The sequence below is a fragment of the Callospermophilus lateralis genome, chromosome 7 (assembly GCF_048772815.1).
Source record: "Callospermophilus lateralis isolate mCalLat2 chromosome 7, mCalLat2.hap1, whole genome shotgun sequence".
NCBI lineage: Eukaryota > Metazoa > Chordata > Mammalia > Rodentia > Sciuridae > Callospermophilus > Callospermophilus lateralis.
This window is the reverse complement of record NC_135311.1, coordinates 90,710,652-90,733,667: the sequence shown is the minus strand read 5'-3', so window position 1 is coordinate 90,733,667 and position 23,016 is coordinate 90,710,652. Positions and strand designations below refer to the sequence as shown.

At 37.4% G+C, this 23,016-nt stretch overlaps 1 protein-coding gene across 12 annotated transcripts in view; it reads left to right on the top strand.

The window, feature by feature from the left end:
* The window catches only part of Sgip1 (SH3GL interacting endocytic adaptor 1), a 200,215-nt gene that overhangs the window by 78,720 nt on the left and 98,479 nt on the right, over positions 1-23,016 (top strand). For 6 of the 12 annotated variants that reach the window (XM_076863753.2, XM_076863752.2, XM_076863750.2 and 3 more), the window contains 3 exons: positions 11,464-11,527; positions 17,541-17,565; positions 20,470-20,541. In XM_076863753.2, coding sequence (XP_076719868.1) covers positions 11,464-11,527; positions 17,541-17,565; positions 20,470-20,541 — 161 coding nt within the window. The remainder of the gene's footprint in view (positions 1-11,463; positions 11,528-17,540; positions 17,566-20,469; positions 20,542-23,016) is intronic. The other 6 variants (XM_076863755.2, XM_076863754.2, XM_076863751.2 and 3 more) reach the window with 1 other exon arrangement.

Sequence of the window (23,016 nt, the reverse complement as noted above, 5' to 3'; positions counted from 1 at the left end):
CACACAGCCTCTCTTGTAAACATGACTGTTCCAGGAAGACTCAAAGTACATTTTTGAAAGGACCACGTAATTAGCTTAATTCAGGTTCAGCATTTGGATCTTGGTGTCTCTATAGACCTCATGTCTAATGACATTTTGTTCTGTTTTGTTGTATTTTTTATCATTATTTAAGTCACCTTTGACTGTCCTTCTGAAAACTGTGGGACTATAAGTCAAAAAGTCTATTTAGAGTACTTAACAGAAAATTTAATCAAAATGCTGAGCCAAATTTCAACTAAAAAGGTATTAACGTCAGTGGAATTGTGATTCAGATTCAGATTGTCAGGGTAATGCCGTTCAGCCAAATAAAGGTTTGCCACACAGTTCCAGACATTTAGAAAGTAATGAGATATTGAGCATAGAATAGAAAGGGAAACTATATTCAAAAAACCAAAGCTACTCAGTATGCTAGAGTACTACAGAATACAGACACATCATTTGTATCTTCTCTTTCTCAGTGTAGTTGTATTTTTCATATTCAGACACATCACACACGCACATGTCCTTTCATGCTTTAGTCACATGTGGTAATGTGTACTGAACTGATGGAAGGGGGTGGATGTTTAAATTCAGACTCAAAATTTCTAAAGATTTCCGTAAACATCACTTTAAAAAAAAATATTTGATCTTATTAGTTATACATGACAGATGAATAAATTTATGCACTTTGATATATCATACATAAATGGAGTATAATTTCTCATTTTTCTGATTGTACATGTTGTAGAATCACATTGGTCAAGCATCATTATTATATATAGTAATAATGATGCTTGTTTCAATCTACTATCCTTCTTACCACCATACCCCCTCCTCTTCCTTCACTCCTCTCCATCTTATCTAAAGTAACTCTATTCTTCCCTAGCTCCCCACCCCCATTATGAATTAGTATCCACATATCAGAGAAAACATTCAGACTTTGTTTCTTTGGGATTGGCTTATTTTGCTTAGCATGATATTCTCCAACTCCATTCATTTACTGGCAAATGCCATAATTTCATTCTTCTTTAAGGCTGAGTAAAATTCCATTGTGTATGTGTGCATGCATATATTTTTTTTTAAATCTGTTCATCTGTTGAAGGGCACCTAGATTGGTTCCATAGCTTAGCTATTTGAGTTGAATTGCTATAAACATTGATGTGGCTGCATCAGTGGTAATATGCTGATTTTAAGTGCTTTGGATATAAACCAAGAAGTGGGATAGCTAAGTCAAATGGTGGTTCCATTCCAAGTTTTCTGAGGAATCTCCATACTGCTTTCCATAATGGTGCATTGGGAATGCACCAGCTTGCATTCCCTCCAGCAATGTAAGAGTGTATCTTTTCCCCACACATCATCGCCAACATTTATTGTTTTTGGTGTTCTTTTGATAATTGCCATTCTGACTGGGGTGAGATGAAATCTTCAAGTAGTTTTGATTTTTGTGTTTCTCTAATTTCTAAAGATGTTGAACATTTTTTCATATAGTTGTTGAACAACTTCAACTATCACTTTTAAGGGGGGAAGTTAATTCAGTAAATCATAGTAAAGATGTGTGTATTTTAATTTTGGAAATTTTAAGAACTTATCTTAGGCCCAGATTCCATTTCTAGAAAATATGGATTGCAATGAGCCATTTAGGTTGCTAAGCTTGCTGCATGCAAGGCAAATGTGGTCTTCATTGCCAACCTCTGAGATAAGATCCATTTTATGGATTTTACTTGGAGAGAGAACCTGGCAAAGGACTTGCTTTGGAGGCAGGTGATGAATACAGTTCTAGATCATGCTGTCCCAGATAAACACTGTGTAGAATCATTTTGATAGATTGTTGAAAAATAATCAAGACTGTACAGAATCTTAACATTGCCTAACAGAAGAAACAGAAAAAAAAAAAACATTTCTAGTTTATGAGGGGAAATGGAATTTCTTACCCTTTTCATAATAATAGGGAAAGAGGAAGACCTTATTATTGGAACTAGATAGGATACTTTACTTTTATATATTTTACCATTTATAACCCTTAATTAAAATGGTAATTAATTTTACAAATAAATGATAGTATTGATTTTTACTCATGTAGCACTTTATATATACAAATACTTTTTTTCTCATTTAATACCACAATCACCTGAAGCAGGTATTTTACAGTTATATAAGCTGAGTCCTTGAAATATTAAGTGTTTTTTTTCAATGTTACACAGCTCATTAGCATCAAAGCTAGAACCTGTTTTCATGTCTGAATGCAAATATAATAATTCTGAGAGGTTTGATTTCTGGAGTTATGGGGGATTAAACAAAAGGATCAAAATTAATCTAACTCTTAATTAAGATTGTCAAAATAGGCATATTTACATACTATCACAAGTGGAAAACTTAAGAGCTGAGAAGTGGTCCAGTATTCAGTTGCTCTGGTAAATTAAGTATTTTAATTAGAGAAAGTTTGTGTTTCATACTCAACTATAGATAATAACTCAAACGCTAGTTTTCAAACAATTACATAACAGTACCTTTAGTACTAAAATTACATTTGATGTCATTTTGTCTTTGGGTGAACTAGAAAACATGCTAGTTCTTTATGTAGCTTATCATAGTCACAATTATGTAATTAATTGCTATTGCAATTGCCTTGGAGTTTTTTGGTACTTAGTACTTGGTAATAGACATCAATGGCAGGGGGAAAAGGTGCCACTTCTCCCACTCCAGGGCTTCCTAAGACTGCTACTTATTTAAAATCTAAGTCCTTAACTTGACAATTAAGACTTGCATTGCTGGGTCTTGACAACCTCATCTCATGTCACTCTTCACCTCAAACACCACACAATCTATGTATGTGTCCCTTGATGAGTAGATAAGGAAAAACAAAAGTCGGTGACAGCTATCTAATGGAAGGAGTGCTCGCAGGTATCAGGAACTGAACTCTCTCACACAAGTCAAGGGTGACAGTAGGTGCTGTATCTCCAGCCTAGAAGAGTCTCTGGCACATGATAGATGTTCAACAAGTCTCTTTTTTTTCAATTTCTGAATGACAAGATGAAGAAATCTTCTGATAGTGATCCACAATACTCCAGAAATTTCAGGACTCTCAACATTGAGTGAAATGCTGGCTTTGTATCCCCACCCCAACTGGAATATTGGTGAAGAGAACACTGACCAGTGATGGGAAAAGTCGCCACTCTGAGCTTGCCAAGTAAATACGTCGACCTAGAATCAGAGGATCAGTGCAGATCAGCACATGAATTTAAATGTTAAAAATGGAAGCAAAGAAAGAGAATAATAATATGACCATTTAGCCCAAGAAGATGCTGAGGGACTGGCTTAATAAATCTGCATGGCTTCAAAGGTTTATTATCCAGGAGAATTAACTTGATAAAAGACTAAGGAAGAGCAGGTTTTCAATGCAACTGGATGGATTTATGTGTTACTCAGCTGCATAAAATTTATGACAGTAGACTTTGTTACCTATTGGGATTTATAGACAAAGGATGGGTGAATGGAGGACAATGGATGATTGTTATTATAAATCTTGCAAACAGAATCAATCCACATGTATCCCAGAGGCCTTAAGTCCTTTCAAAAGAATTTAGGGCTCAACGGTACATTTAGTTCCTTTTAAACCTTTTATTTCTGTGTGCATTTATCTGATAGCTGATCTTTTTAAAAGTATTAATAACTCCATGCTAATGTGTTTTTAACTTTTTAAACCATTCTCGTTCCTTTTTGGAAGTAGGCTTCACAGATCCTAAATAAACTTGGCTGAGAGCCGGTGGTAGGTTGAATGAGGCAAGCCTTGTAAATCTTCTTTCCCTTTGCATGTCTCTTGCCTCTACTATGTAGTAGGTTAGAATAAACCAAAGGAATATATAAAGGTTATGTTCCAAGTTTCTCATTTAATTGACCTCTGGAAAGTACAATGCAAAGCATCACATAGCATGTGTAGTAATGGTTTATACATTTTTAACAAAGAACTTGCTCCTTCCTTGATAAAAGATAAAAAGGCCAGGGCATATGAAAAACACTTCTGTTATTGCTCAGTTGGTTTTCTTCTGGATTTATTTTCCTGTTGAAAATGTTTTTTTGTTTTTTTTCTAAATGAGGTATGATGAATTACAACTCAATTGAATTCTTTCGTTCCTACCTGAAAAACAGAGCCTATCAGAGCAGACCATTAATTCAGTACTGTCTACATGTCAGTGTCAGGCTGGGAAGATGGACAGAGACAGAGAAGCTGTGAACAAGGAGAACAAAGGAGAGGAAGAGAAGAGGGAGACCATTTGACAGCTCAAGGTTCTAATGGAATAGGTCGTATTAACTATCTAAAGAGTTATTCTTTAAGGAGAGCCTATGTCTCCCTACTAGGCCAGAAGCAGGAAGTTCCAAATTCTTTATACTGAACCTCTAGCTCAAAAAGAAGGAGCTCTGGCTTGCCTTCAGACCTCCTGGGAGGATCACCTGATCCATTAGTTTGTAACAGACTCACACAAAGAGATGATCACCAATGCTATTTTTTCCTGTAGCTCCAGAGAGTTATGTTGCTTGCTGTGAGTCTTTGAATCCCCACTTATCTATATTTTATTTTGTTTTAATTAGTTATACATGACAGTAGAATGCACTTTGATACATTATATGTAGTGGAATATGATTTCCCACTTATCTTTTATGATAAATGTTAATTACATTTCTTGAGGCTAAGTTTTGTTTTGTTTTGTTTTGTTATGACTGTGGTAGCCAAGAAAAGCTTGTGATTTTGAAAACTGAATTATCTTTACATTTTGATGTGTTTTTATTTCCAAAGGAATAGACCTATAGAAGCTATATGTGTTGAAATCGGGCATTTAGTTTCTCTTAATCAGTTAAAATAGTTGATTTCTCCTTGTTCTGTAACTGTAAACACTTCAAGAAATGCAAGAGAAATCTTCATGAAGTGATACCCTATGTATTGCAGGTGTTATGCAGGGCTCTTAATATTCATTTAAAACTTACATGAACTTTTTTGATCAGTAGATGAGGAAACTGAGGTTGGGAGGTTAAGCAGCTTGCTTTGCTCCTGGAGGTAATAGAGACGAGAGTGGAACCCACATCTCGAAGCTCAAAGCTCACACTTTCCATACAGCTGAGTATGTTTTCCATGGATCTTGGTAGTGTATATACAGCTTAGTTTACCTGCTTAAAATTCTTAGCGATTTCACTCAGTTCCACCATTACATTAATATTGGCATAGCAAACATCAAATCCTTTTGTATCAAATATATTCCATGGCATCTTCTTGAATATTTTCTTCCCTATCAAAGGTCAAACATTTCTTTTTGAAAAAATGCATATTTAGTCTATTGGAGTTTTCAGTTGCCTTTTAGAAATCTCTGTTGTCTCATATGAATTTTCATAGATTGTTGAACCTCAAGGTGCCATCCATATCTGACTCATTTGTGATCTATTGATATTAGAGCATACCATTACAATTTCCCCACCTGGAAGTGCTGGGGAGGGATATTGGCCAAATTAATTGTTATATTATGTGCATATGTGAATATGTAACAGCAAATACCAGTATTATGAACAACTATAATGCACCCATAAAAATATTTGGAGAGAAAAAATAAAAATTTACCCCAAAATACTCAGCTCAGAGAGACTGGGTGCTGTCTTGTAAACAAGCACAGCTTCCTAAGCACAAAGATCATCCGGATTTCCTTTGAGTCACCTAAACATCAAGGTAAAGCATTCAAACCAAAGAGCACATACCACCAACTTTGAACAATTTGTTTTGGTTAAAATTATAAATATGTAGCATAGACAATAAACATTGAGTGACTCCCATGACCTGGGTACTGAGAGACACTAAGCATATTTCCTAGCACTTGCTTTTATTAAGCATCCCATGTCTTCAGCAGTAGAAGAGGCACTTGAAGTTATAAGTATCATAAAATGTCATGGAAGGGTCTGGCCTCCATCTAACTGGCCTTAGGTCTTTCTATAAGAACGTCTTATGAATTAGATTACAGTAACTATATTTAAAACTTAGAGGAAACACTGATATGCAAAGAACCTTAATCCTTCCTGACAGAAATACAGTGACCATCATAATGAATAGACCTTGCCAGTCTGGAGTTGCTGTCAATATGCGGCATTATGCCCAGGGCAATTAAATTTGCCTGTTTTTCATTACTAAGACTAAATGTTTGGCCTGAATTTATGCAGAAAATAAGTAATTCCATTACATGTGATTCACCTTTAAGTAACCCTCTAACTGGATGAAGACTCAAGTTGAAAACTTACATTTATTATAGAAATAATCTATTTAGCAAACATTTATTAGTTTACCTTATGTTCACCAGGAAGCATACAGAGGTTTGAACATGCAAAGTACAGTTCTTGTGTTTAATAAATGTGCAACCTAATTTGACAAAAACAAAACAAAAAACAAAAAACCTTTTCATTAACAAAAAAAAATCACATGGGAAGGGGTTGTTTTTAATAAGAAGGCAAAATGAATTGTGATAATAAGATACTCTAAAGGCATGAGGAATCTGGACTCCGGAGTCAGACAGGGTTTCGGAATGTTGTCTGCCAGTTACTGCCTGTGTGACCTGGCGCCAGCTATTTCTCATGCCCCATGCTATACAATCTATATGATAATAGCTCCCACCTTGTAACATTGTGTTAGGCCAAGATAAGGAAGTTTCTGGCAAATTTCCTGAAATATACTCAATAAATTGTCCCTATTCATTTTTATGATGTGTTTTGGGCTGAACTCAGTTTTTCAATGTACCATTGTGCACATTCTCCACCTAAAAATGTAATGAGCTCACACTATGCCCCTCCCCCTGAGCCTCTGCTTGCAGGCCTAATGCCCATGCATTCAGACAGGTCCATCTTGTGCAGTTTGAGGCTCCTTCTCCTTCCCTCATACTTCCAAAATACAAAAATGGATGCCAAAACCGATGTGATTCTGCAATCTGTATTTGGGATAAAAATGGGAGTTCATAACCCACTTGAATCTAATGTATGAAATATGATATGTCAAGAGCTTTGTAATGTTTTGAACAACAAATAAAAAAAATTTTAAAAAAAATTTTTAAAAAATTTTAAAAAAATGGATGCCAAAACAACTGAATCTCAATGGAATGCAGATTGCAAAAATCAGGACAACTCATTTTTTTTAACAATTATACAAATACTGACTGACTTTTAAAAATAAAATAGTTAAACAAGCAAGAATTGGGTGATGTGCCTGTTGAACTGGGCACAACTCTGGGTACTGCAATAGTCATCAGGATCACTCTGCGAGAAGTTGGTTGACTTGGGAAGCAAACAGACTTTGTCTCAAAATCTTGGTCTCTTATGTTTCTTTAATGATTTCAGAAGAAGAACATACTCACTTTGAGTCTGTTTCATAATCCCTAAATAGGGAGTCAGTTACCTTCCAGGGTTGTTGAAAGAATTAGCCTATTATGCCCAGTGCTTGACACAGAGTACTCCATAAACAGGAGCTGCCTTCCCCTCACTCCTAGTGATTACAGAGAGACAAACTGACACTGCTTCTCCAAATCTCATGTCCAGCAAGGAGATGGGTTGTGTTTGCAAAGTAGCACAGTACTTAGATTCTCTATGTTGCTGCAAATGAGAGTTCTCACGTAGTCAAATTCAGACTTGAACCCAGATCTTTGAATGCCAAAGACAGCCATACATTTTTCATCCTTCTCTGCTGTCTTCCTACTTCTGTTTTGGGGGAGTATTACATGGGGAGACATGCATGAGATGCATTAGATTCCCTATTAACCGTGTCTCTGTACTGACCCTAAACTCCAACCTTACTGCCTCTTCCCAAAGCTGCTCCTCTTCCTCCAGAGCTCTAGGTCACTGAGGAGCTGGCTTTGTTCCTAGTCCTTGCCTTGTCTAGCTCGGCTCAGAAGCACAGTGTGGGGAGGAGTGGGAAGCAGAGGAGAAGTGATCCAGAAATGTGATTCCCCCAAAGTGGCGCTTTCTTAAGGATCTTAAAGGTAGTTTACATGGGTGTTTAACATCAGCAATTAGACAAAGCAATGTGTAAGCCAGGCTGTGAAATGAGTAAGCAGAACAGGCAGAAACAGCGTCTTCAAAAGGCTGCCCCCCAACAATCAAAGACACAGCCAGCACCAGTCACCACCTACCTCCACCCACCCCCAATGTTAGAAAACCAGGCTTTCTCCTTAACTCTTCCTTTCATCTCTTCCTAGCCCAGTCTGTTTAAAATGGCTCTGTGATAAACTAATTGCTGCCAAGATGTTAGGGAGATAACCATTCCACATGTGACCTCTCCTCGATGTCATCTTACCAGCTAACAATGGAAAGGAAGGAGTCCAGGACACAGAGAGGAAGAGGGACTTCTTGGTGGGATCCTCCACCTACACTTCTAGGCATCTTCTATGTGGCTGGTCCTCACCTTATACTTACAGGATGCCACCTCCTCAGTTATCTCCTGTTTAGGACTCAGCCAGAACCATGCTAGCCCTTCATTATCAGTGCAACAGAGTTCTCTCCCTTTGGATCTTTGTTTTGATATTGGCAGGGAAAAGTCCTTTTATTTTTCAAAAACACTTAATTTTTACCCTCCCCTTCTCAGTAAAGAATAGGTGACCAAAATCTATGCTAGAAACAATTCAACTGCAGAAATTAATGTTACAGTCTTCATGTAGTTATGGAATCAAAAGTGGGAATCACTGGATAAAGTGTTTTTTAAGCTTATCAGATTATCAGAGTATCTGAAACTTGTTATTTTTAGAGTATCCTTAAATATCATTTCTCCTTTTTGAAAAGTTTCTTTGAATATTTTTTCTTATAGACTCTCAAAAGACATAGTCATCCTTCTCCATTCACTTTTAACAGTGTGATTGCTTCTTCTAAAATTTTCTGAAAAAAAATGATTATAATAAGAACAACGAATACTTTATAACTTCATTTGCTATAATCTTTTGGTTTTCTTCATACTTTTCCATACTTCAGACTTCTCAAATCTTTCACTTTCCTGAGGGATAATTTTTTTTCTTTTCTTTTATTTATTTTTTTTTTCATCTTTCATACATTTGATTCAAGTGAGTTATGAACTTCCATTTTTACCCCAAATACAAATTGCAGAATCACATCAGTTACACATTCACAATGTTTACATAATGCCATATTAGTGACTGTTGTATTCTGCTGCCTTTCCTATCCCCTACTACCTGGGGGATAATTTGATCAATGCTTTTTCTTATTAAACAACTTGATTTGCATTTTTTTCTGGAATTTCACATATATGATATATTGCTACTTATATTTCATGTATAGGTGTATTCTATGTATTAGAAACATGACTTTCAGTGTTTGTGCTACTTTACAAACACAATCCATCTCCTTACAAATTGACATAGCATTTTATGAAAGTATGCAAATTCTTTTATCTCATTACTGGCTGATTTGGTATATATAGGCCAAGAGGTTGAAACACAAACAGAATGTAATTTGTATTAAGCTGTGTGATTAGAAATGATGTTGGGAATGGTTTTTATGTCTCCTAACTTCGGATACAATGTGCTTTTTACTTGAAAATGGATAACTCATTATGTTCTTTAATTCCTGTTGTTTGTGATCCAAATATGGTGGTCAAAATAGGATAGGATCTGTGGAAAACTACTATAGCCTATTCTATTACTAATTTAGTACAATAATTACTGAAATTTGTGTGTATTTTCTAATCTATTTGGTAGGGTATGCTATCTCTTATAGACTGGGCTCCCAGAGATCAAGAACTTGAAAGCAAAAGATAAAAACATTAGTTTTGTGGTCTTAAAATCACCAGTCATGATTTGTGAATATAGCATTTATTATGAAGCAAGGCTAAACTGGAAGCATAGAGAAATCATTTAAAAGAGTATAAACCCAAGGAAAATTGTAGGAAGAAAACAATGCTTATGTGACTATGATATTTTTTTCCCTATAAGAAAACACAACCATTGGAGGTGAGAGAGAAGTAAAAGGTTTTAACAAAAAAAAAATTTTAAATGAAAGGGGGAGAAACTGTATCCCTAAATATTATGGGTAGATAGTTTTAAATGTCAATAAGTTTTCCTATAAACTCATCATTTGAAGAATAATACAAAATAGTTCTATATGGGAGGAGATTTTTTTTAAAAAAACAAAAACTGACATTTTAAAGACCTAAATATCTTAAATGGTATGATTATTACAATGCAAAATTAGACTGCACAGAGACATTTTGGAGATTATATTTGAGCAATATCCTAAGAGGCAGATAATAAATGACTCAGATAATCTGAGCGATTTGGGCTGACTCACATGTTTTGGAAGAAGGTGTCATCAAATCCCTGATTCTGTCAGTGTTTTTCCCTTTGTTCCACCTGGTAGTGCCAAACAAATCCCAAAGCATCAGTGAGTTTTCTACCTCCAACTTTTCAAATCAACATTGGCATTTAGTATATTTGAAAAACATTCCCTAACATAAGTAACACAGGCCACATGTTTGCTGGCAACGTGCAAGAGATAGGAAACTCAGACAGAGCCTTGACTAGATAGGAGCAGAGACCCAAGACTGGGTTTGGTTTGTCAGGATAGAAGAAAGGGGAATTTTTACCCTACTGCTGCCTGAATGGTGCTTCTTGGAACACTTATAATCAATAAATATTATCTGGTACCAGTGTGAGATATAAGGGAACATACAAATAAGGAGGCATTGGCCTCTATTCTATAAAGGCTTGGTCTATCACAGAAACTGAGGTAGTAACTAATGAGTGGTGACATTTGATATAACATATATAAACAACATTCTAGTGGAAGAGCCCAGGATAGTCAGTGTCTTTCACCACTAGAATTGAGAGGCCCTCACAGAAGATGTAGCATGTGGCTTGGGCCTTAAAGAATGAATTAAAATCTCAACCAGAGGTAAGGATCTTGTACACAAGGAAGAGACACTGGTACTAATGTTGAGGTATGTTCAGAGAATGGTTAATAATCCAATCTAGCTTTGAAAAAAAATGGAAGACCTAGGAAAGAATGAGATGGAAATATAGAGTTGTGTCAGGTCAATATAGTTCTCTTGGTAGAGTTCACATGAGCCATTTCTTAGTATGATCTCAGTCTCAAGAATATGTCCAACCTGGAAATGGCTATTCTAAATCTGTGATTCAGTTTTTTGACAGAGCCTCAATCTAGGTGATGAATAACAGTAGTCTAAGAAAAGCTTGCAATTCTCTCCATACCCATACGTCCTTATGTTGCTTGTAGTGCTACGAATTTACAGTGCCAAGTTCTGATAAACATCTATGGAAAATGTAATAATGAGTCATGTATATATGCACAAACACATACATAAACTTGCTTTTGAACATGCAAGTTTAACAGCTGATGCAACTTCCAAACTAAGTTTACTTGTGCTGCAATAGAACTCTTTGACCCTTTCCTATTTCCCCACAGGATTGAAAAAACGTACAAGGAAGGCCTTTGGAATACGGAAGAAAGAAAAGGACACTGATTCTACGTATGTACTCTAAGAGCGTCATGCCTCTGCAAGCGAACTGTCAGGGTGCTGCTGTCATTCAAAGATTGCCGCAGAGTTTCCTTGAATATCCTGCAGTTTTCTTTGTTCTCCCCATTTCTGGGAAACTGTAGTTTCTCAGCATAATTAGTTAGTTATTAGATTTGTGCTAAAAAAAAAAAAGGTGAAAAATTGTCATCATATGTTCAGTTTTTCATCTCTCCTTTTTTCTTTTTAAACCACCTGGAAGCCCTGCTTGCCAGCAGTCCTGGGAAGCACAAAGTATGACTGATGGTTTTGTGGGGACCTAGAACCACTCATTTCTACTTCTAGGGTTGTTCCTAATATCTGAATGGAAGAAATAACAAAGCACCTGTTTAGCTAGATTAGTCCTAGCCAAAGACAGAAATATGTACTACATACTATCCTAAAGCTCTAACTTGAGATGCCAAGATTTCGTACAAGCAGAATCATAAATCAGCCAACAGAATTCACAGGAGTGATAGGATATTTGCCTGTGAATAAGCAACTAATGCCAGAAACAATGACAGGGATGCTTTTATGTGTTTAAATGGTCTTATTCAAGAGAATTGATTGCCCATGGACCCTGATGGGCCCTTGAAAACATCAATAAATAGCAGTTTCATTCTATGTTTAGTTATTTGACCATCTGGAATTCTTTTTCAAAAGTATTTGACTCTGATACAAAAATCTCAGATGTCCTTCTGAGCCAGGCAGATAACTCCATACATGAGGTTAGCTGGCCAGAACTCAGCATTCCAGTGAAATCCTCATAGGGAGAGAATCGTGACTCAGCTGTGGCTGGCTGTGACCAGGTGGAAGAGATCTAGGGTGGTCTGCTGAGTAGCAGAATGGAGCTCATAAACCCCTCATTTGGCTGTATTCCCTGAGAGAAAGTTAGAAAATGGAAAAATCAAGGTGGTATGGGTAGAGGTGAAAATGAAGGCGGCCACGTTGATTCTCTGGACATTCTGTGTGTGTGCATAAATTTTCTCACAAGGTGCTCAGTATTTCCCTGTGCCCTTGTCCTCCACAAACTTGTAATTCACGGATAAAATACTGACTATACGAATTAAATTATCTTTCCTACAACTAAATGAGATAATATTTGAAATGCCTACTGGTACTTAGTATTTCACAAATGCTCCATAAATGGCGGCTGCTACTATTCTTATCATTACTGATACAAATCAATAGTAATAAGTTCCTTGTGAGCAATTGAAATGGAATTTCATGGGGATTTGAAGGTGAGAAAGTTTACATTTGGATTGAGGATCTATGATGCTTCAAGGCAGGAGGAGTCCTTAGTTTGGCCTTCAAGAGGAGGACATGCATTTCAGGCAAAGGGAGCCACAAAAGCAAAGGTAGACAGGTGGGAAAGTCCAGTAGGCATCCAGGACCAGGTAAGTGGGGCAGAGTATCTACCTAGGCTACAGGTAAAGGTGATAATGGGAGGCAACGCCAGGAAGGAAATGAGTTCCAGATAGGAAGGGCCTCAAGTGCCAGGCTGAGGTATCTGGACTTCCATTCTTACCTAGTAGGTAAGAAGACCTGAACATTTTTAAGGCAAACAATGTGAAGGATTGGGAGGAGAAATGTTTGTTGCTGTTATTTTATTGTTTTGTATTTTGCCCAGATGCCAAATGTCAACTCTATTTTTTTAATATTTTCTCTTTGGGTAAATATTTTCTGAAAATTACATTTACAGAAATTTTTTTTCTAAATTATTGAGTTAATAATATTTTTTCAGGATCATATTTGCATTGTTTCTGAATACATTTGTCATTTTCCTAAAGATTAACCTTGCAGAATAAGTGCTGGTCCCTTTGCTAGGGTTGGAACCCCTGAGCTCTTACACCAGTTCTGCCCGTAATTCAACAGCCTTCGAAATTACATTTTCCCTCTCAGGGCCTAGTTTCCTCACGTGTTTAAAAAAAAAAGAAAAGAAAAGAGAAAGTGTACACTAGATGAAATCAGGTTTCCCTAACGGCCAGATACCTCACCAGCATGTCGGCAATCTGTTGACACCTACAGTGTGCCACCTGTTGTGTGGGACACTGCTGCAAGCATCTCAGGAGGACATTATAGCAGAAGCCAACTATTTTTCTATGAAAATAGTGTCGATAACTGCACCAGAGATTTCTGGTGTGTGAAGAAAGCTAAAAAACTTTCCTGAAAGGAAAATAAGAGGTTAAGTAACCTCCCTGGGGTCAGCTGAGCTAATTTACAGGTGGCCAAAGCACTGTTCTTCCATCTCCAATACCACAGCTATGAAGATGAGTAAGTTATTCCCCATGGCTTTGGGTGGACGCCCAATATCTCTCTGTGATACTTTAAATGAAACATTTGTTTATAGAATCCCAAGCATCTCTTCTTAACTTCTTATCATTTGAGTGCCCAAATTACTTACGGGATAGCAAATTAGTTGTAAACTGGTCCCCCTATTGGTGATTGGTCCAAGGACAAGCTGTTTGGTATTTTTTTTTCCCCATGAACTGTCCCCACCCCCATTCTCTAATTGGATCTCATATCATTTTTGGAAAATGAATCATAATTGCAAAGGGGTTGGTGAAATGCTCTGGCAATTTGCTGTCCCTTCAGCTTTAGTTAATGCTTATGTTAGACTGCATTGAGACCTTGTGGATGCAAACTGTTTTCAGGGCTGTTGCAATTCACTGGCGTTGCTAAGCAACCTGCTAGGGTAGCTGCCAGCTCCAACTTCAGCTGATTGAACCTCTGTAGATAAAGAGGGGGGTAAGGACCAGAGCTTCCTGATTTGATCATCGTTACAGTGACTGGTAGAGGAAGAGAGAGAGCCTGTGCTAAGTGGCAGGCCCTGTGCAGAATATTTTGTGGCACTGATATCCTTTTTAATCCTCGCAGTAATTCAATAGGATTAATAGTAATACCTCAGTTCTAGGGATGAGAAATCAGTTCCAAAAAGGGTTAAGTAACTTGCTGAAGGTTAGGCAGAAAATAAGGCTTGGAACTAGTATCCTAGTCCAGAAACCAGTGCCTGTGCACTGGTCATCCAGAAGAAGAGGTGTGGGTGGGCGAGGTTGTAACCCAGGGTTTTAGTCAGCTTTTTCGCTGCTATGACCAAAGGACCCAACCAGAACAACTGTAGGGGAGGAAAGGTTTATTTAGGGGCTCACAGTTTCCGAGGTCTCAACCCATAGACGACAGGCTCCATTCCTCAGGATTCGAGGTAAGGCAGGACATCATGGTGGAAGAGGGAAGCAGCTCACATATTGATCAGAAAGCAGAACGAAAGAGACTCCACTTGCCAGATACAAATGTATACCCCAAAGACACCCGCAAAGCCCACCTCCATTTCAATTACCTCTCAGTTAATCCCTATCAAGGGATTAATTCACTGATGGATTAAGACTCTCACAACCCAATCTTCTCTGAACCTTCTTGTATTGTCTCGCATGTGACCTTGGGGGGATATCTCACTTCCAAACCCTAACACCCAGACAGGAGGGTGAAAGAGAAATGGTAGAGTTTCAAGAAGTCACCAAAACTTCTAAAACAAGAGGCCAACGGTCCACAGTGGATGACTAGTTTGAAAATAGATACCCGTAAATATAATGGGTCTGTCATTAAAAAGAAAAATACTATGTTAAAATAAAATTAAAGACTTCATAAAATGAAGGAAATGAATTTATAACATATACCCAAGTATCTGAGGCAGTTAAAATCTTTCCCCATCCTGGAAGAGATTATGTAATAATTATTCTTTAAGATAAAGTTTAATGAATATTCACTGTGATCTAGGCACTGTTTCAGACTCTTCACTTTTATTAACCTATTGGCTCCTCCCATAGTCCTGTGGGATACATGCCATTTCTAGATAGGGAAATCAAGACACAAAGGGGTGAAGTAACTTGCCTGAGTTTTCTATAGCTGAGAAATCTTCTTTGGTTGTACCCAAGTAGTCCAGCCCTAGAGTTGTCCTCTTAGTTACTATGTTTACTCCTCCATGAGAGAAAATACCATCCCATGTGCATCGACTGATGAAACAATGCATTAAAATCAGACTCCAATGCTGTTATGTACAATACAGTCTTTCTGGTTAAAAAATTGAAATACCATTTCAATAACTACCATAGGCACAGACCAGGTGGCTTCCCACTTAATATCCCCTAGTGATATGATAATGGGCACCACCACAGCCAAGCCAATCTCCAAAGGCTTCTCTTCTCTACATCTATTGCTGACAGTCCCCAAAGGCACTTCCATAGAATCAGTACCTCTGAATATGTCCTATCCCTAAAGTCATTGATGCAACCACCTCTCTCCCAGCTCACTTGGCAGGGGTTGAAATCCTAACAAGAAATGCCCATTTTTGCACAGATAGATATATGAAGGAAAGTTATCTTTGATTAGTATAGGTTGGCTTCTGTCTTCTTGCTTTTGTCCTATCCTGAGCTTACTATGGCCATGATAACTCACTGGATAGACTTGCCTGCCTTGTTCTTTCTTTGTTGAGCATGTCTTTTCATTATTTTTATCCCATTGTCCTAGCCACTTGCCTGTACATTTTAAGTACCCAATATTTGTTCAATGAATTATAACTTTTTGTCAGATCAGATTTTTTTTCTGCCTTTCTATTTTAGATGAAATTTCTTTGAACCATTTAATTCCCATGCCCAGGAAATGTCCAAATAGTCCAAGATTTCTATCAACTCCCATTGTCTTTCAACATCTGAGTCCTCTTTGCTTTTGGCCCCAGTATCACTGAATTAACCACTGCATCTGTTTGGACAGAGAACTAATTATCAAAAATGATGCTATCAAATGTTTTGTAATCCAGTTGGACTATTCCACTCATTTTGAAGTGGTTTTGATGGGGAAGGGAATCATCTGAGCCCAAATGTCTAATTGTCTTCTCTCTCCTTATAGCTCTCCCTCTCTATTTCCCACCTCTCCCCCCCACCATCATGGGTCCCACCTTATGAAGCAATAAAGAATTTCCTTAGCTGGTTCCACCTTCTCAAGAACAATTCCGACCCCACCAAATTCCTAGAGATGTCACAGTTCTCTCCAAGTACTTATTAAGATTTTCTTCCCCAAAATACAGGTTCCTTTCCAAACACAAATCTGGTAAGCTCTTTACACAAGGAATTAATATCAGAAGTTACCAAGTGACAGTGGATACCCTCTTTGCTTCTCCCTACTTCTGCTCATCCAGCCCAGTTTCCAGTGTGCCTGCAAGTGAGCAGTTTTGTTTTCCTGGTGAAGAGACATCATAAAATAGAAAAGAAATTATTATAATCTACTAACACCTTTGAGGACTTAGAATGTGTCAAGAATGTGTTATAAGTTTATTTTATACATACATTTATTTTATACATAATATAGCTTAAAGAGGTTAAGTAACATATTCAAGGTCATAGAACTATGAAATGGTGAAATCCAAACCTACAGATTCATCTTACACTAAAGCACTGAGCACCTCAGCAGAGTGTCCCCCAAAACAGCTCCCCTAGATTTTAGTTATCAGAAGGAACCATTTAGCAAAATATGTCCTCCTTCCTATTCTCCTATAATCAAAAGATATGTAAATACAGAAATGAGGAGAAAATTCAGATTTTCAAAATAAGCTCGAAAATACCTCAGAAGTTTCACCTAGCAAGAGACAGTTCAGGACCACTTGCAGTAGGTGGAAAGAGAACATAGGTTCACATAGTCTTACTTTTAAAGTAAGACTGGGCAGACTCTAATGAAATCTCTTCTCAAAACTCGGCCAAGGCACTGCACCACCAACTTGTGCCTTTGGGCTTCAGTTTTCGATGACCATCTTTCTCTCACACCTCACTCTCAAATATCACTCCCCCAATTTGTTTTGATTTAGTTTTCCTTATACAGGTTTACTGGGGTGAACACAGGGGAGCAGCAAGATGTTGGTTCATGATTCTTATTCTTGATACTTTAGTCTGTGTAGTCAGAAAGATTCACGGTCCTAACTATCAACTTCTTTTTGTTACAGAGGTTCACCAGATCGAGATGGAATTGTAAGTATTTAAATGACTATTTTTAATGGTTTGCACTTCAATATATACTATATTTAAATTTCCTACAGCTCCATTTATTTTTCTTTTCCTCTCCTCCACCCCCACCCCAGGGGAAAAAAAAATAGCTTGGAAGACTTTTCTGACCTCTCACTGTTATAATTTTCTCTACTAATTGCATGAGACATACAGGTAGTCTTGGTCAAGTTACATTTATTTGGTGTATTCACCTAAAACCCTGCCGAGGAGCAGGCAAGCAAACTTAATCATGGAAATGATGGCTCCAAAGCCAGACAGTTCATGCAGGGACTGCTACTGTCAACTGTTATTTCATTTCCAATTTAATGATGTAAAAGCTCATTATGTGAGAATGTTTTTCTCCAACAGAGGCCACAGAGTCATAAAGGAGCTGGGACCCAATAAAACTGAATGAAGCTTTTCCCCTGGCGTAGCTGGGCTGCAGATGTATTTTTCTATCTTAAATTCAAAATTAGGAAATGGTCTTAAAACCACTTAGGCCTGAATTTACAGCCTGAAAGAGGAACGTGTGTCCACTGAGGTTAGATTTAATAGTAACTCTGGCTCCTTGCTAGCCGCCAAGATTTCTTGCTTTTTTAAAGAAGTCTGTGGTGCACGGGCTTGGGTTTATCAGAGTTGCTTGTATGAGATTCTGCCCCAGCTTCTAAAATGACTTCCTTCAAATCTAAATCAGATGCCTATTCAGAAGGTTCAAAAGAACAGCTGTTACTGAAAAAAAAAAAAAAATGGACTCACATTAGGCTCACTGGGCAGAAGTGGGCTAAAATAAACCTGGTGGTTAAAAACTTATTTTTTAAAAAAAATCACCCTTTATAATATTATACCTAAATTGGGGTGCTAATTGCAGCTATAGAAGGAGTTTTTTCTCCCACACTTGACTTGAGGTTCTTAGCTTTTGGGGTGACTTTTGTGTTCATGTGGTTCTCACTATGAAATGTTAAGAAAAATAGACAGAAATTGATCAGACATTGGGTAACACTATAATCAAGGCTCTATTCAGCAGGGGAAAAAAAAGACCCAGAAGACTCAGCTTCTCCTCACCTCTTGCTTCTGGCTCAGAGCCCTCTCGTTAACTCTGTCTCAGGTACTCTTTGCTTCTGTTTCTTCTCTTTGCTTCTGGCTGGTTCTCCTCCCTGAGTCCTCTTGTCTATGCCTCTCCCACCTCTGCAAGGCTCTATTAGCTACTCTGCTTTCTATCCTGGCTGCTCCAGGACTGGACTGCTTATTTCTTGCTTTTCTCACTCTGTCACTCTCAGTCTTGTCCTTTGTCTTTCTTTCTCCAAAAGCCCTGCTCATTGTCACTGAAGCCCTATTGCTACCTCACTATTCTCTGCTCTTCAGGGAACCACCCGTTTAAATCTCTAGTAAAACACACACCATGGTACCTGGTGCAGCAGCTGGCATAGAGCAGGTAACTGAACATGTGCTGTGTTAATGAAGCCAGTGTTCATTCTGGGGACCCATCCCCCCAGTCCAAGGCTCCATGCCCAGGTCCCCAAGCCCTCCTTCCCTATACCCTTCCAGATTCTATAAAGTTATCTAGTAGAAATTTTGTCCTCTTTATTGATTAATTAGAAATGCCACAAATATCATTGGTCATAGGTCACTGGTCAATCTTACTTGGAAAGAAAGGAATTATTTAATTTCTCAGGTTATAACACAGACCTGTTCTGAACAAGACTACATTCAAAAGTTCATTTTTTCAGAACCAGGGTGTACAACTTCATAGATAACTGGAAGTTATTAGCCCATTATAACTTTTACCATTTGAAAATGTTAAGTTTCCTTCCAAAATGTGGCCACCAAATTTTGAAAACCAGTGCTGTCTGACTGGGTTCAGATTCTGTTTGTATTAAGTGCTCCAACATCTCCACCTGATTTTCTTTCAAACTCAAACCAATTCCTTATCTGCTGACTCAGTCCACTTTTGTATGGCTAAGATAGCTTCCAAAGGATTGTCTTTTGAATGTCTGAAGTTGAAGTTTATAATTTCACTAACATGGTCCAATAAACTACAGGTGCTGTTAAGCCTACCTAGTGTTTATAAACTACTCAGTAAACACAGGGCCTGCACAAAAGCTCTAATTAGTAGTGCCCACTTAATTTCAGTGTCTCCAATTTCACTGAAGCCCATCACTGATTGCAATGCTTTTAATCACTTCTTGAAGGGGTTGTGTATATGAAGGTGGGCTTGCCTTGCTGCCCACTGGCTGAGGGTCCCCATCGTTGGCAGAGTTGTCTGTCATGGTGGTGAGACTTCAGACTGAAGTGTACAACAAGACCTTTGCACAGGATTCACTAACTTGTTTCCAAGCAGTCCCCATTTCTCTTCACAAATAAACTAGTCTTCCAGGGTCACAACCCTTGCTGTGAGATCTTCTCTGCTCATCTCTATCAGGAGTGCAGGAAAGGCACAGATTTGGAACTGTCAACTGTGTGTGATGTATGTATTGGTGACCCCCAAGAATATTTTGACCAGGGGAAAACATGGCGGAGCTAAACTTTTCATACGTAGATATACAACAGTTTTATTCCGTCTTTTCTTGTATGTATTGGTGTCTGTTCTCTACTTGTAAACTAAATCTAAATGAAGAATAGATTCACATGGTCCCTAGTACCTGGGACACATCTTCCTCCTTCCCCCTTCCCTGACCTAGCCAAGCCGGCCTGCTGAATAGAGCCTCATTATGGGCCCCAAAGTCCACTCTTTGAGAAAGGAACCCTGCCAAGATTGGTAGGCCGTACAATTTGGCCTAGAAATTGTTTCTCCTCTGGTATGTTTGCTGACGCCATGTGATTCTTTATGTGTCTTGAAGAACAAACAGATCCTTTAACAACTTTTTTCTACATGAAAACAATCAATTCCAGCAGCCCAGCCCACATGAACCACCCTACAATAACAAAGCAGAGTGTGCGCGTGAAGGAGGAAAAAAAGTTTCGGTAAGGAAACAGATTTTAGTTTAAAATTTCCAAGGGGTTGTAGAAACAGTGAGTAAAATCCCACTTTGAATTGTGGAAAATACAATAGTTTTTATTTATTCCACTTAAGAGGACTCTTTCTTAGGTATTTCCAAATGACTTCTCGAATACCTGGGTTCAATTTTTAAATCAACCTTATTGACTTTATGTATTGACATCTGAATATTCGTTTAAAGAATGATCAGGTATAAAATATTTGTGTTTCCTTTGTCATAGACAAAGGACAGGGATTCAAATTTTAAAATTCAAATTTTAAAAGAATATTCTATCCATAAAGAAGGTTTTTGCTGTAATAAAACATCACCATGCAAATTGAGTAGTACCATTTATTAGAATAAGCACTATCTTAATAATATAAGGTATATGGCAGAACCTTGCCTTGTGGGAACCAGTATTCTTGACTAAAGGATGTAGGGTCAGAGATGCTGATTCTAGGCCACGCTATGCAAGAACTATAGCTATGTTGTCAAATGTGGTAACCACATGTGGCCAGTTGGCTAGAATTCAGCCCCTAGTCACACTTACACATTGTAAATACTTCACAGCCTCTTATATCTAGTGACTACCATATTTGACAGCACATAAATAGAACATTTCCAAGTTCACAGAGAGTTCTACTGGTCAGTGCTGTCCTAAAGGATCATTTACAAGCCTATCTTCATAGGGAAAGGATAATAGATAAGTAGTGCATCATATATTTTCAACACTTCCCACCCAAAGATCACTACATAGCTATGAGCTGACCTCAGATAAGAGGGGCACTCACAATGGAACTTTGATGAATATAATTGAACATAACTTTTACTATATTCATTGATTTAGCCCATCATATTACTAAGAATAGATAATAAGCTTCATCAAAGTAAAATGCCTATTAAAACAACTTTAGCATACTTGTAAACATCGATTATCTTGAAATAGCAGTCATACGTTTGAGTTTTAAAAGTTACTAATGTTAGGTGTAGAATTATAGAAAATACAGAAGAGGAAGAAGTGAAAGAACATATTAGTCCAACTCCAAAAGAGAGAAAAAAAAATACTGTTTGTCTGTGAATATCTGATATTGCTTTGAAAATTAGGCCTAATTGTCAGCTAATTGTGGGATGTTTTCCCACCTAAAATATTCTTCCCTGTTTATTCAATGTTTTCCATTTGAAATCAATAGATTTCATCTTTACCATTATCATTACTATGAGCTGTACCTTGCTTAGTATTTGAAAAGAAGGATCCCCCACCCCTTGGAGTCTAACCAGAAGAATTCAGGAAGGTTCTGTCCTAGCTTTAACATAGTAATTTTCACTTGTAAAACCACAGATATTTGTGAGAGTAAACTGGCATGAATGAGACCAAATTACCAATTCTTCTAATAAAGACAAGTGTATGAGTTTGTGTGTGTGTGTGTGTGTGTGTGTGTGTGCCCCAAAAGAAGTGTATAGTTATGATTTGTAGTTTGTGTTTAGTATTTGTTATTAAAATGTGTCTGTTTTAAAAGAAAAAAAAATGTATAGGTTCTGCTTTTCCTTTAGCTCAATCTTCCATTGATTTCCAAGAAAACTGGGAATTCTCCACTCAGACCAAATGTAGAAATTCAGGAAATTCTTTATACATAATGTTAGATATGTTATCAAGAAGAAACACACACACATAAACACACAGAGACAATAGATATGAAATTTGTTGCACTGAACATATAGACTGTCTTGGATTTGAAAGGCTTTAATTATAGAGATGATATTCTAATGGAAAGGAATTGCACAACTGAAGATTTTGAAGTCAATAATTTACCCAATTTCTTTGGTGTTGAGATAGAAATCCTTTGTACTAAGGAAAGGTTTAAAACCTAAAAGGTATATTGACATCAGTATCATGCTAATCACAAAATTCATGAGTTTACTCCTCTGGAATCAACTTAGTTCACTGGCTATCCTATCATAAATTAAATTCTATATTGAACTTGGGTTTTGTATATGCTTTCTAAGAAGGAGCTGGAACACTTTGCAATTAAGTTATATATAAAAAATTGATGAAGAAAGAAGGAACTTTAAAAGAATCACACATGCCAAAAAGAAAATAGAAACCAGACTTATTTCCAGGGGAGAGAAAAAAAATTTTTATTATTGTGACGCAATGAACTACGTTCTCAAAAGTATCTTCATAAAGTATATATGTGCAGAGTGAATGTGGCCGATTTTTAAAAAGATCTTGGTACAAGGTAGAAAGAATATTGTTGAAACAGCAATTCAATGGAGACAATTCTATAGGAAGACTGAAATGATGTCCAAGCACAGATTGTCAGGAGCAGGACAAAGAAACAGATAGACACATGTCCTATGTTCCTGGGTGCTGGTCCATGGAAATAGGACAGCGTTCTTGTATTTGTAAATTCTAGAGTATGTAGAAAGAGAGAGGTCACCAACACATCTATTCCTTATACCC